The sequence below is a fragment of the Triticum dicoccoides genome, chromosome 3A, assembly GCF_002162155.2.
Source record: "Triticum dicoccoides isolate Atlit2015 ecotype Zavitan chromosome 3A, WEW_v2.0, whole genome shotgun sequence".
Classification (NCBI taxonomy): Eukaryota; Viridiplantae; Streptophyta; class Magnoliopsida; order Poales; family Poaceae; genus Triticum; species Triticum dicoccoides.
In genome coordinates, this window is record NC_041384.1 from 727,575,456 (window position 1) to 727,590,220 (window position 14,765).

The 14,765-nt window shown below is 45.4% G+C and overlaps 1 protein-coding gene and 1 non-coding gene across 2 annotated transcripts; both read right to left on the reverse strand.

Moving 5' to 3' along the window:
- Window positions 1-3,917: 3,917 nt before the first annotated feature.
- Window positions 3,918-3,990, reverse strand: TRNAK-CUU. The gene has a single exon. It is a non-coding gene; the product is annotated as a tRNA-Lys (tRNA).
- Window positions 3,991-4,274: 284 nt separating this feature from the next.
- Window positions 4,275-5,675, reverse strand: LOC119273517 (aspartyl protease AED3-like). Its single transcript, XM_037554655.1, has one exon. It carries the CDS (start codon window positions 5,649-5,651, stop codon window positions 4,290-4,292), a length of 1,362 nt encoding a protein of 453 aa, XP_037410552.1. The 5' UTR covers window positions 5,652-5,675; the 3' UTR covers window positions 4,275-4,289.
- Between the last annotated feature and the right edge of the window lie 9,090 nt (window positions 5,676-14,765).

Sequence of the window (14,765 nt, forward strand, 5' to 3'; positions counted from 1 at the left end):
ACTATCAGCTGTTGAGTTAGTAATGTCTGGACGAGGGAGTGCGAGAGATTCTTTGCACGGGTATTTTTCCTTTTAGCATAACAGGCCTTCCTTTGAGCACTTGACTGCCCCTTCTCAATATCCGACCTGCTTTTGCGGCGCTGCACGCGCTTCCCTCGTATCTTTTCATTCAAATCATCTCTATCATCAACCGTTAGTTCCTCATTTTTCTTGTGATAACATGCTCGGCTACGAGAGTTTCTCTGTATCCTCTTAGATCCCTCGTTGTCATGGGTAACACCGGAGGCATCTAATGACGGAGGGGGTAATGTTGCATCATCGTGGAATGTGTCTGTATATTTAGGGATATCAGCCGTGGATTTTTTAAAATAATGTGTGCAAGCATCATTAGTGAGGCGGTAATATTGTAATTGGAAAATATTGTTTTAGTGAGAAATGAATACCAGAACATTCTTCTCGGACCCAACAATGACTAATTTGCATTAAGATCAAGCATATGACGCTATGGTATTTGCATCGACTACATTAAGTTATGTTCTTAAACGCCGTGAATTAATAACATAAATATTTACCTGAATTAGATAGCATCCGTAGATTTTCACTTGATTCTAACTTATCCTTTCTCCTCCGATAAGCTGCCCTCCTAAGTGCATTTATATGATCTCTTTTGCGATCTTCCTCGGTTACCAGACATGTTTCTTCAAGTATATTCTCGTCAATGTCTAGTGTCATTGAAGCCATACTTTAAATGTAGAAAGTAAAAATTAATATTCCCACATTGATGAATCCATTATTAACAAGTCAATTACCATTTTGATCATTGTCGTTAACCAGACCATATGTCTCTATCGATGTAGCAGTATATGCTGAATCAGGATGCGATAATAATGTTGTATAGGCAGAGCTAGTTGCATTGTCTGGTTGAACATGGTTAATAAATGTTACACAAAAATTAATTGGTAATGGTTAGAACACTTGATTCTTACCAGACAAATTAATGGCGCGGAGTTTATCTTCTTCAAGAGCAAGTTCTTTTTTCCTACGATAAGAAGCTCTCCTCAGGGCATTTCTATGGGCTCTTTTGCGTTCTTCTTCCGTTAGTGCAGCATTATCTTTTGTGACATTGAAGTCATCTGATTCAGAACGATGTGTCAGTATTATATGATGGTATACCAAGGGGAAGCCACGCATACAAATAGATAAACAATGACTACCTGATGTACCTGATGTCACAAGCTTAGGTTGACGAACATTCGTGATATCACCTAGGGCACGACGTTGAACGATGTGGCCATCGACTTGTTGTATTTTCAAACCCTGTTTTTTGCTAATGCGATAAGTTTCCCGCCTCAAGGCTTTGTTAAGTTCCTTAGGGTCTACAACGCATATTAAACATACGGTAGTTAGTGAATAAAAACAACCATTGCATATAGAAAAATACCTGAAAACATGTCTACAAGTTAAATGCCTTCACAAATTACCAGATTTCGACAAGAAGCGTTGTTGATCCTCTATTTGTAACACGACATCTTGGATTTTTTTTATATCCTTAGCTGAAAGCATTTGTGTGTTGTCAGGTTCCTTTGATATATGACTTTGATTCCCGCATCTGATTTCGTCTGCAGCATATCAAAAATATCAAACAGAAAGATGGTAATGCTTTTTCACAACATATGTACATAAGGTCATATTCGATGTTAGACAAGCATCCGTGGGAGTACCTGATAGATTTGTCCCACCGTTGATATATTCGTCTGGAGGTTCACCCTCTGTAGAACACCAATATATGCAGCATAGGCACATGTTGTTAATGAAAATGACCAATAGTAGGGTGACAATCAAGAATTAGATGGTTGGAACCCAACAACGAACCATCATGAAGGTCTTTAATCCGTGGTGAACTTGTTCCACCTGTATAGTGATACCCAGTAAATAATAAAAAATCAATGAAATATACACTACAAAAATATGGTTATAACAATCTTGACATTTGTAATGAGGCTGAGAGAGTACCATATTCATCTAAACTAAAATCCAAATCATTGGTATTCGGAGCTGTGAATGAATCCTCTTTATGCTCTCCATCTGTAGGATGACAACCAACATGAATATAAGGACAATGTTATAAACGTTGTATCTACATGGCAACATTCCCAACAATAGTCACACAAGCTCTATACCTGTAACAGTAGCTGAATTGTCCACAACAGTCTCCGCTATGGGTAAGATGCTTGCATTGTTATCTTCAACTATTGTAGATCTTGTAAGGACTGAAAAGCATTATGCATTAATTATGTGAATACAAAAAGTGCACATAACTCATGCGTAGCATATTATGATAGGTTAAAGCATGCCCGTAGATTTAACTTCAACAGTTATCACGCTATGAAAGCTTGCGAATGTTCGTTAACACATGTGTAGTAATTTCTCATAGAAATGCTGCATACCTGTAGAAACGTCCTCTTCTGGTAGCTGATCAACCGCCCTGCTTCTTGAATTACCCATGTGTACCTATGAAATTAATTGCTATACATCAGTTAACTGCTGTATTGGCAATGAGAATATACTGTAAGCTGGCATGAGTATATTTAATTGGCACCAAAACAGGTTCTGTGCACATACGGGACCAAATATATAAAAAACGGTGGTTTTACTAGTAGTTCGAAAAGGCAAGTGAATTCTGATGGGAAATTAATGTTAGCTATGCAAACACAATTATGGTCTCCCATCAATGTAACATGGATTGTTGGTTACGGAGTCGTATTTGGACTAAATCAATTTCAACCACCTGATGCTCACATTGGCATAAGACCCTTGACTTTTTTCAGATGGCATAGACTGCTAGATTGTTTACTATTGCATGGAACCTATTAGATTAAAGTGTTATAACTACCTTATGTTTGTGTCACTTTTTGCATGTGATGCTGTTTCGAGGATGGAAAATGGAGATCCTCTGAAGTTGTGAGATGCAAACTCGATGACACCGTCCCCGATGCCTGTTGCCACTTGATGATTCACCACCTGCAAGCATTTGGGGCTGTCAAATAGTGATAAACAGGTATGGCTGTCAAATAGTGACAAACATTTCCCATTCAAAACGGTGGTTCATATGGGAGGATGACATTATCTCCCACACTGAACGATTTTATTCATCCAGCCTGTACCTATTCATGCCAGCTTACAGTATATTCTCATTGCAAATACAGCATTTAACTGATGTAAGAGTAGTAATTGTAAAGGTAGGAATATGTAAACGCCACACCTGACACCTGATTTTGCAATCGCCACTCCGGCGGCGACTGGATCCACGGAACCGATCAGAGATGCAGATTTGTAAGAGTAGTAATTGTAAAGGTAGGAATATGTAAACGCCACACCTGACACCTGATTTTGCAATCGCCACTCCGGCGGCGACTGGATCGCACGCAGGTCCGCTGAAGAGCGACGGATCGGGGACGTGAGCCTGTCTTTGCACTCGGACGGCGTTGTCGCCTCGATAAGACTGCACGCTGTGAAAGAGACCTACGGTATGAGCGCTTGTGGCGGCGGACAAGGGTTTCAGGGTTTGTGACGGCGGCGAAGGGTTTGAGGGGCGGGGACGAATGACCGCGGCTCGCAATGGGATCGAGGTCAAGACGATCAAATCGATCAGCCCGTCATTTCGTAGGTTAACCGTGATTGATTGTTGTAGGGGTTTTTTCTATCCGTGAACCGGCGCGGTTCAGGATGGCCGTAGTTGTATATTGATGTTTTTTTATCGGTTGGGAGGTAAAATGCGGGGGATCGGTGGAAAGTGGGACGAAGTACCAAAAAAAACTAGGGGAGGTGTGACGAAAATTGACCGGTGGAGACTACCAACTGCTCCATTAGGAGTAGAGATATGGGACGTGCATTTGCAATCAAAAACAAAACATAATCGCCCACCTTGGGGCTCGAACCCAAGACCACAAGGTTAAGAGCCTTGCGCTCTACCAACTAAGCTAGACAGGCAAGTGATCAAAATTTCAAAATTAGGAAATATATTGAGGCAAGTTGTAAGTGATGTGTATTATAAACATAAGTAAAATGGAGAAGTTTCTTGAGCAAACGAACTCTGAAAAGTTCCCTGCTCGTAGGCTACAGCTCCCGGAAGAAAGGTACAACTTCACAACTTTATGAGCAAATTTCGAATCCGGAAAAACAACATTTCTTAGTGCCATGCGCAAAACAAATCACAAATTGCCATGGCATAATACAAACCTACTGCTACTCAACTGCCCATACTAGTACTCTTGGCGCGCGTATATGGATCAGGCCGTGCAGAGCTCGCGCGAGAACCCGACGCGGCCATTGGCGACGTCGAAGAGCACGCGGTGGTTCTGCTGCTGCATGCTGGCCAGCACGTTGAGCCCCGCGTTCACCCCAGTCGACGGGCCCGCCGCCATGGCCAGGCACGCGATGCCGCCCGACGAGCTGTGGATCATCACGTTCTCCTCAGGCAGCGTCACGGCCGCCCCGGCACCGCCGGCGAACGCAAACGTCACGCTCGGCACCCGCACGCCGCCGCCTGTCACGTTGTAGCACGTGTCGAACCCGCCCAGCGGAGCCGACACGGGCGCCCGCGCCCTGTGCCGGAACGCGTCGCGCACCGCGGCGTACACGGGGGGCGAGAGCCGCGTGAACATGGTGCCCGCATCCATGATCGTGCCGCCGGTGCCTGTGGCCGGGTCGAACGACGCGAGTGCCGATGCCGGCACGGCCACGGCCCTGCCGCCCACGCGGATGCCGACCATGTCGACGTAGTACAGGGTGGGGCGGTGGGGGTTGTAGAGCAGCGGCGTCGTCTTGATCCGCTTCGGCTGCCCGGCGGGGCCGAGCCTCAGCGTCCCGGAGAAGTTGGAGGACTTGTAGCTCGGGAGGCAGTAGGAGAAGACGGAGCCGTACGTGTCCTTGGTCTGCGACAGGAAGGACAGCGGCCCACGCCCAAAGCCAAGGAGCCCCTGCGGCGGCACGGACCCGCCCGTGACCACGCGGAGGCACCCAAACGTGTACGACGACACGACGGCCCCGCCCTCGAGGGCGAGGGCATCCTGCCCGAGTACGGCCTGGAACGTGGACGATCCGTACGCCAGGTTGAACGCGCACGACGCGCCAGGGCCGCCGGGGCAGGACGCGGCACCCGGCACCTGCGCGCACTGCGGCGAGCCGCACCGCACGGGCCGGTACGTGGGCGAGTCCGTCGGGGCGAAGGACGGCGACGACTTGGGTGCGCAGCCGACGCAGGCGCTGCACGGGATCCAGGCGGCGTCATTGCTGGGGTCGATGGCGACCAGCAGCGTCTGCGGCGGCGTGCCGAGCCGCGCGCGGGCCACGTAGTTGGGGATGCTGAGGATCTGCCGGCCCGGCGCGATCGGCACAAACGACCGGCCTTTGCCCTTAGGTTTGGCTTTGGCGGGCACGGCAGCGGCGAGCGTAGCAACGCGTGCCACGTCGGCGGCGGACTGCCTGGCAAGGGAGACCGCCCAAGCGGCGAGGGGCGCGCCGGCATTGGGCGACGGCAGCGAGTATGAGCGTGCCAGGAGCAGCGTCGAGCTACGCACGGAGACCGCGGCCGTCCAAAACGTAGGGAAGAGGAGCACGGCGAGGATGGTGGATAGTCCTAGAATCCACATGGTTGCTTTTGCTCGATCACTAGCTCAGTTCCTAGCAAGAAATGAAGGATAGCGAGAAAACTCCGAGAAATGAGACCCGAAGGTGGCTGGCCGGGTGTACATGGAATGGAAGCGTCGAGTTGTATATATAGGCCAAGAATTTTTTGCCGCTGCCATGCATGCACTGATGACTTTGCCCGGTTGAAATTGTTTGGCCTCTTGACTTTATCTTTGCATTCGTAGAAAGAAAGTAGGTAGGCGCAAGGCGCACGAGAGTACTTTGTACCAAGTACCAAATGAGCTAGAATCCTAGCCTGCTCACTTGTCATGGCTTTAAAGATTTATATGAATTAACTTTGCCAGTTAGGTTTATACCCACAAGCTCACAACCGACTTCACCGTGATGGTAAGAATACGCATATACTTGCGTCTGCAATTGTTATTTCACACGCAACTGAAAATTTCGCCTATTTTACTACTCATATAAAGGATGGTGGAGTACCCGCCTTCCCGGACGACTGGATAGAGGGTCGATGACGGGTGGACTAAGGGCGCGCGATTGCTATAGTCGTCGCGTGACCATGATAGGTGGACCGAGGCCGTCATGCGGTGGACCCGTCTTCCTAGGCGCCTTGCGGACTGAGAGAGCCTCCTAGCCGTCAATCTCGAGGTGGCTTCTCGTGAGGCCACTTGGGGGCGATACAAGATCGGACGGCTCGCACCCGGGTGATCCGGCTTGGCGTTCCATGACAGCTGGACCGCCCGGCCGCGTCTGGGGCCACCATCATTGGGCAACGTCGGGCACGCTCGTGTTGGCCCTGTCTCACGTTGTCCCGGGCGTGACATCATCGCCGAACCAGTGTGTCGATGTCTTCGACCCTTGCCGGGTTGGCCTGGTTTCACTAGGCAGGGTTGTGTTGTGGGCACAACACCAACTTGAGCGTGGGGCCCTTTTCAGGTTGTTCGATGGCCACACTTGGGTATGCACATGTGGCTTGCATGCTATGTCCCTCGCGTGCGCCGGCGCTGCGTCCAACGGGCTGTGGCGAGGGCCCGTCAGACGGCTGGGCGGAGGGCCGTCCAGCTGGCTGTGTCACGCCAGCATGTGTGCGTGGCTGGACGGCAGCAGAAACTGCTGCCATGGCAGAGGATTTAGAAATGTTGCCATGGCAACCATTTTGCTTTGCCATGGCACATGTTTTCATATCCTGTTCAAATAGTTATTTGAATTAATCATGACTTCTTATTCAAGATTTCAAATTGAAAATTGCTTTTGCTTTGGGTCCCAAAAGAGAAACCACAACTTTGAGATCAGTTTGACCCAAGATGGGCTTCCAAATTCAAATCATTTAAATTTAAACTCAAACTGTAATTGAATATATAGTTAATGCCAAAAATCCAAGTCAATTGAATTCTTTTGTAAATTGATTCAAATGGTGTTCATAAAGTGTGAATCATGTTCGAGGACCACCCTGGCATTGGGTTGGTAAACTAGTATTTCAACTCGCATGTCGATTCTGGATGGGTGCATTGATTTTTTTCACTCGCAGGTCGGTTTTGGAAGGGTACATGGGTACATTGGTCTTTCCACGAGCAAGTTAGAGTTTTGTTTTTGCTTTACGCTTCCCTCTATAAATACAAATAGAGGGGATAGGGCAGCCGCAAAGACACCCCTCTTCTTCGATGTGATCTATTTCTTTGGTCCTTTTAGTGTGATGTGTTTCATGGGTGGCTCTCGCTAATGCGTAGTTTTTCTGCAGGTTCGCTAGCTTAGTTACGCCAGGCGGATTTGTTGTTGTTGTTGTTGTTCGGTTGGTTGGCCCCTTTATAGTGTTATTGGTGTACAGAGTAGTTAGTGGAACGACTACAGCTATGAGTTGTAATTAGTAGAAAATATGGATTCAATTTTAGCTGTGAGATGTTGTTTTTGTGCAATTGCTTGTACCCCGAAAGTGTTCCCTTTGGCCGGCTCTTCTCGGCGTCAGCCGACCGGCTATGTTTCCTTCTGTTCTTGGTTCGTGATGCAGGAGCGTCCAAGGCCGGCCAGGGAAGCCTCTCTCTCTAGTCAGTCCGCTGCCTATTACTGTAGGTTCTAGAGTCGGCTGCAGAATACGGTCAGCGGGATGAGCACAGCTCCACCCAGATTGTGGCTGCATAGGACCAGGCAGACGGATAGGAAAGAACCAAAGAGACAGACGGGCACGTACCAAAGAAATGAGCCCATTTTATCCAAGCAAATAGATGTCGAGTCCACGGCGTCGCTGGATGAGTTGTCTTGAAGAAGCATTGCACCATTGGCGCAGAGACCAACTGCAACCCCGAGGTCAAATGAGCTATTTGAAACGTAAAATGGAGGTTTAATGAACTATTTGAAGAGGACAACGGCAAGCACTGATGAAATAAACAAATACAACCAAGAAGCGAATCAGCTAATGCAACTAAAAATTTATGTTTTTCTTATACTGTTTCTCGAAAATGATCTGCAAGTGATTATGTTCGTAGGGATTTCTGCCCGGGCTTTGAGCTCCATGCGTTGCCCACCAGGCCAGTTTGAATTATTCTACCAGTTGCTCAAGGTTATAATACTTATCTGAGCGGCGTGGTGAGCCCCATGATAAAAGACCTTCGGTCCCATGGTGCATCATTTAAATTGACCGGCGTTCCCTTGGGTATTGTTTCTACATTGTTGTCCGGTTGGTGTTCGATGAGCAAGGCCAGCGCCATTTGGGCGCCCACGCGTTGGGCCTCCTGGCCTTTCATCACTGTGACCTAGAAGGTTCACATGTACGTTGTACTAGTTCATTGCCGTTGATACAAGGCAGCTATGAACGGAATACAAAAGTAGTCACTTCCAATTCGATTCTTCTTCCCGGGCTTATTTCTGGCTACCGACTAGGCTGGAAAATTTATAAGCCACTAAACTAAATCTGCAAGAAAATATCAGAGAAATTTACCTAGAGGTCGTGCGATAGAAGGGTGGCGCGGTTAGACAACGGGATGAAGTCGTGGGACTGCGGCAAAGCGTCAGAGGTCCGGGAATGATTCAAAGAGGTGACAGAGGCCAAATCTCGGTGTCCCAGGCTGTGGAGGTGGCACGGGGATGTAGGCGACGACGGAACCAAACGCACGTTGCGAAATTAGATGTTCATGATGCCAATATTTGGGAGGCTGGATGGCGTGCTATATCGCCTCACACAACCTCCATATATGAAACCTCGCGGGCTCGGTATGGAGCGCCTCCCAAAAAATATGACGATTGAGGGCATGATGTTGATTCTGCTAGAGTGGTCTTTTTGGCTAAAATAGCTATTTTGGTGGTTATTATGGCGATTGGGCCGATATGCCAAGTTTGCTAGATATGTTCTAAAGCACGACAATTTTATCGATGTTGCGCGGTCGGATTGGACATTTCATGCTGAGAGGAGTACTTCCTCTGTCTGTTTTTTTTTTGAACCGAAAACCGTAGAACAATCGTTCTACGGCAATTTTCATTCAAAGTAACTCAAAGTTATTTACATACAATTAAAGAAAAAACAAAAGGAGCCATCTAACCAATACCAGCTCTAGAAATGTCCATGATCAATTAATTTAGATTATCTGTAATCCATCCACTAAAAGCTTCCATGTGTTTTTCTTTGGTTCTCAGAATCATCAACTTTAGATCATCTTTGAGTAGCTTTCTCCATCCTTGAACCGATGGGTTTTGCGCTTTGAAAATTTTGGAGTTTCTCTGCATCCAAATGTGCCAGCAACCCATGGTGATGATGCTCATTGCAAACTGCTTGGGCAGATGGATTGACAGCAAGTTGATCTCATAGAAAGCATTTATACCTCTGACTTTGGAAGGAACAATTGAATTCCAGCATTGCAGAGCAAAAGGGCAGTCCCAGATGAGAAGGAGGTTGGTTTCTTCGCAGGAACAGTTACAACGTTCACAGTTGTAATTTGGCAGATGAAAGTGCTTTCTGGCAAGAAGATTTCTGACATTTACTCTATCATGCAGCAGTAACCATAGAAAGATCTTATATCTTAACATGGCAGCACTTTTCCAGATCCTCTTAAAGAGTGGAGAGGCTACTTCTTTTCCTTGCATGTGGAAGTACATTTTGATAGCCGAAAAATCATTTTTATGCTTGTTCCATGGTAGGCACCAGGTGTCCAGAGTATTATCCAATTGGGTAGCCTGCATGAGGGCAGATAGTTCTTGGAATTGTTGATGGGCCTGGGTTGATAGTGGAGTAAAGAAATGTTCAGATGCATCCTCCAACCCTTTGATTTTCTGGGCAGAAATCTGCTCTTGCCTACTGAAAGAGAACAACTGAGGGAATCTGTCTTTTAAGATGCCCTGATTCCAGGTGTCAAACCAAAATCTTATAGTGTTGCCAGAGCCTATCTTGGGGACAGCAGCTTGTCTAAACTCAGGCACTAACTTGAGAATACTTTTCCACCAAAAAGATCCTTGTGGATTAGTGTGAAGCATTCTGTCAGGATAATAAGTCTCCCAAATCAATTTGACCCAAGGAATATTCTGTTGATTTAAGAACTTATGGACATGCTTCATAAGTAAACATTTGTTGTGACTGGCAATATCCAACACCCCAAGTCCTCCTTTTTCTTTTGGTTGGCAAACTTTGTCCCAAGCAATCAAGGTAGTGCCCCTGTCTTCCATTCCATATTTCCTCCAAAAAAATGTTTTTGATATTTCTTAATTTGCTCCATGACACCAGCTGGAAGTGCAAGTGTACACATGAAGAAAATGAGCAGGCTGTAGAACACAGACTTTACCAAAACCAATTTATCTCCATAAGATAATAGGGAGGAACAACCAGCCAGCCTTCTTTCAATTCTTTGCATGATGGGCATAAAATCCTCAATCTTTGGCTTGGACAGACAGAGAGGTAAACCCAAGCATGTGAAGGGAAGAGATCCAACTTTGCAACCCATAATATTAGCCAATTCCAGCATCTTATCATTGTAGTGTTAATAGTAACAATCACTGATTTTTCATAATTGACTCTCAAGCCAGTGAAGGTACTGAAATACATGAGCAAGTTTTTGAGCTGGTGCAGCTGAGCAGCATTGGCTTGCATGACAAGGACTGTATCATCTGCATACTGGATTACAGGAAAATCCTGATCAGAATTAGTGTGTATAGGGGCAGAGATCAGACCATTCCTCATAGCTTCATTTAAGATTGTTTGAAGCAGATCAGCAGCTATGACAAACAGTAAAGGTGAGAGAGGATCCCCTTGCCTAACTCCTCTTTTATAGAGAAACTGCTTTCCAGGCACCCCATTTAGCAGCACAGAAGAAAATCCAGAAGAGAAAATCATATCCATCCACATAATCCACTTAGGTCCAAAGCCTCTAGCAATGAGAATTTTCCTGATAGCTTCATGCTAAATCATATCAAAAGCTTTCTCAAAATCTAACTTTAAGATAATTAATTCTTGCCCAGATTGATGACATTGGTGAATGAACTCATATGACCAGGCCAAACAATCTTGTATTGATCTCTTCTTAAGGAACCCATATTGATTTTGATGAACCAGCTTTAGGATGATAGCCTGCTGTCTGTTGGCAAGAAGTTTTGTGATGATTTTTGTGGAGCAGTTGAGCAAAGAGATTGGTCTGAAATCATTAGCATTGACAGGAGCATCTTTTTTTGGCAACAGAGTAATAAAAGAAGAGTTGATACTCTGCAAGTTTAATTTTCCATTGTAAAAGTCTTCAATCAGCTTATAGAAATCTGGAGCAATGATGTCCCAACAATGCTTGATAAAATCAGTATTGAAGCCATCTGGCCCTGGTGCTTTATCAGAAGGGAGATCTTTAACAACTGCATCAATCTCCTCCTTTGTGAAAGGCTTGTCAAGCTCAACTAGTTCAGGCATCTTTGGGACAAGGGACTCAAGGTTCAGAAGATCAAAAGTGGGCACAGAAGCATTGAATCTCTACTTGAAAGCTTTCTACAGAATTGCAGCTTTAGTCTGATGATCATCTTGCATGCTACCAGCTTCATCCTGCAAACTAGCAATGTAGTTTCTTCTGAAATTAATGGTCGCTTTTACTTTCAGATATTTAGTATTAGCCTCCCCTTGCAAGATCCATCTAATTATTTCTCTTTACTTCCAGTATGCTCTTTGCATTTCCAACAAGTTAAGAAGATGATTTTTAACAATTTCTCTGCCATTCCATTCAACAGTGGATAAAGATCTAAAATCTTGAAAAGTGTCATAAAGCAGAATGAGGTCATTACAAGCTTGAATAAGTTTAGACAGCTGTGAGAGCTCTTTGGCCCAAATCTTCAGGCCCTTTCTCAATCTCTTAAACTTAGCAGTGATTCTCTTTGCACTACCAGTTTCATTAACATCTTGTTGCCAAATATTTTTCATAGTGTCCTTGAAACTATCAATCTGCATCCAGTAATTTTCAAACCTGAAAATCTTTGACTTTGGAATCCTGGTGCCAATATTAATGATGCATGGGACATGATCAAAAATAGGCTTTGAGAGAGGCAACACCATGGTGTTAGGGAAGTTGGAAGTCCAAGCTTCAAAAGAAAAAAACCCAATCAAGTTTCTCAAGTAAAGGGGCTGTCTGCATGTTGCTCCATGTAAATGCTCTCCCTTTCAATGGAATTTCTAGAAGGCCCAAATTGCTGATTGCTTCATTGAATAAGAGCATATAATTGAGATTACCCCCTTCTATGTTTCTGTTTGAAGGATACCTAATATAATTGAAATCCCCCAGCATCAACCAATTACAATCATCAGGAATGTGAATATTAGAAAACCAGTCCATGAAAATAACCCTGTCAGAAGAATGACAAGGGCCATAGATATTTGATAAAGTCCAGGTATCAGAAGAGAGCTTGGAGGTGAACCGAATGGAGATAGAGAAGGAGTTTTTAGAGATAGTCTCTCCCGTGAAAAGGGAATCATTCCAGACGACTAGTAACCCTCCTGATGCACCAACAGATGGTTGGTAATCAAATTTGTTCAGACGTTTTGGGCAAAACTGCTTAAGATACCTGTTGTCAAATGTTTCCCTCTTTGTTTCTTGGATGCAAATCAAGTCACAGTCTGTCTCATTAATTTTGTTTCGAATAGCTAACCACTTATCTTTATCATTGATGCCTCTAATATTCCAGTTCAAGATTTTCCACTGCATATTTATGATAGAAATGCAGAAATAACTAGATATGACAAATCTGCATAGCTTTGCATAACTTAAAGATCTCAGTCTGCAACAGAACTAAAAGTGCCATCTCAACCTCACCCCAAAACATGGGTTTACATAAGATCATTAGATATGACATAACCAATACATCCATAGCTCAAAATGAAACTAGACAGATCTCCTAAGAAATCCTTATGCAGGGCTGGGCAGTCCCCCCCTTCTGTGGGCTCTTCTTGTTCTTCTCTTTCACCTCTTTGTCCTTGCTCCCTTTCTTCTTCTTGGCTTGGTGTAGGGCCTCATCTGAGCAGTCTTTCTCAGGAATCTTGCAAAAATCAATAGAGAGATTTTTAACCACTTTGCTGGGTAATGAAGGAGGATTAACATTGCAAGGCAAGCAGTTTCTATCCATGCATGTTTTCTTTCTGTAACCATGATTCAATTGCTGAATTTTACAACTTCTTCTCACCTGGGTTTCAACAAGTGCAGCTTTTTCCTTCCTCTTTTTGTACACTTGGATGGCAGAGGTGCTGGAGGACATTCCAACTGATGAGGGCTTTGAAGGTGGAGTGGAAGCCACAGCAGTGGGGAGCACCTCTTTATCATTCTGATTCTGGCAAATGCTCTGCAGGACAGATTCACATTTCTCAGGTAAGACAAAAGGTTTCAAGTTGGAGCTATCTGAATCTTCTGAAATAATTTTCCATAACTGAGAAGAAAGCAACTGTTTAACCCACTCAAACTTATCTGGAGTAAGTAGTGCAAGAGCAATAAAATTTTCCCACTCATTAGGTACCTGAATCACATCCTTAGGCTGCCCTTCAGGAGCAAAATACTTCTTCCAAAGCTCTGCTTCTTCATGACCAGTGCAGGCCTTGTGCAGTTCTTCCTGTGCTTGGGACAGAAACATCTTTTGCATGACTGAGTCTGCTGCATCAGGCAAAACTTGACAAGCACCCACATGAATTTGGTCTTCAAAAATGAGCAAAGGGAAGCCAGGAGGAGGATTAGAACTACCTGAATCTGGGCTGGGTAGTTCTAAAGCTGCAGTGTTTACAGTTTGGTTGACTATGGCAGAAATAAAAGGCTCTTGAAATTTATCCGGAGTAGCTTCCTCAGGCTCAGCAGCAGTACCAACTATCTGTTGCTGAAAGTTGTCCTCTTAAGCAGCAAAAGGGGCCGACAACATATGATGTGGAAGCAGAGCATTATCAGGTAGCGGATCGGCCTGGCTGTGCAATTCTGACATCCCTGGAGGTGGCTGATCCCGCGACATCTGCAAGGCAGTGGCATCATTAACCTGCACATCCAGTGGTACAAACATTGCAACATCAATATGGGCTTCTGGCAGTTGCTGCTCCATTTCCTCCTGCAGGTCAGCATGCAGCAATGCAACAGGGATCTCTGGTTGCTACAATTCCACCTCAAGTGGCATATTGAGATCTGGAAGCTGAATCTCTGGCATCAAGACTGGCGGATCATGTGGAACTAGGATATTTCCAAACAACAAAAGATTGTCGGCACCTTGAACTGAATTTGCAGTTTCAACACTGTTGGAGTCAATGCCCAGAGACAGAGAGAGAGAGAGTGAGGTCACTGTGATCCATCTCAAGAGCTTGCGCAGCAGCTTGATTCTGCACCGACGCATTATCAAGGAGAGGAGGCATTGCCCAGTGGCCCCAACCAAGATCATCTGCATTCTGTGCATCTCCATTCTGAACATCTTGAGCATTCTCAGGCTGCTCGTTGTTTTCATGCTGCGGTACAGGTCCAAAGAAGAGGTTGTGCTGATTCGGATGGTGATGCTGCTCAGGAGGTCTTGGGTGTGGGTTGCCATCTACCGGAATGGGCTCCTCAACTGGGGGGCCACTGCCCAACAACTCTTCCTGAAAAATAATGATTGGGCAAGTCCAAGATTCAACTTCGAAATGCCTGTCCCCGGTGACCGCCAAACTG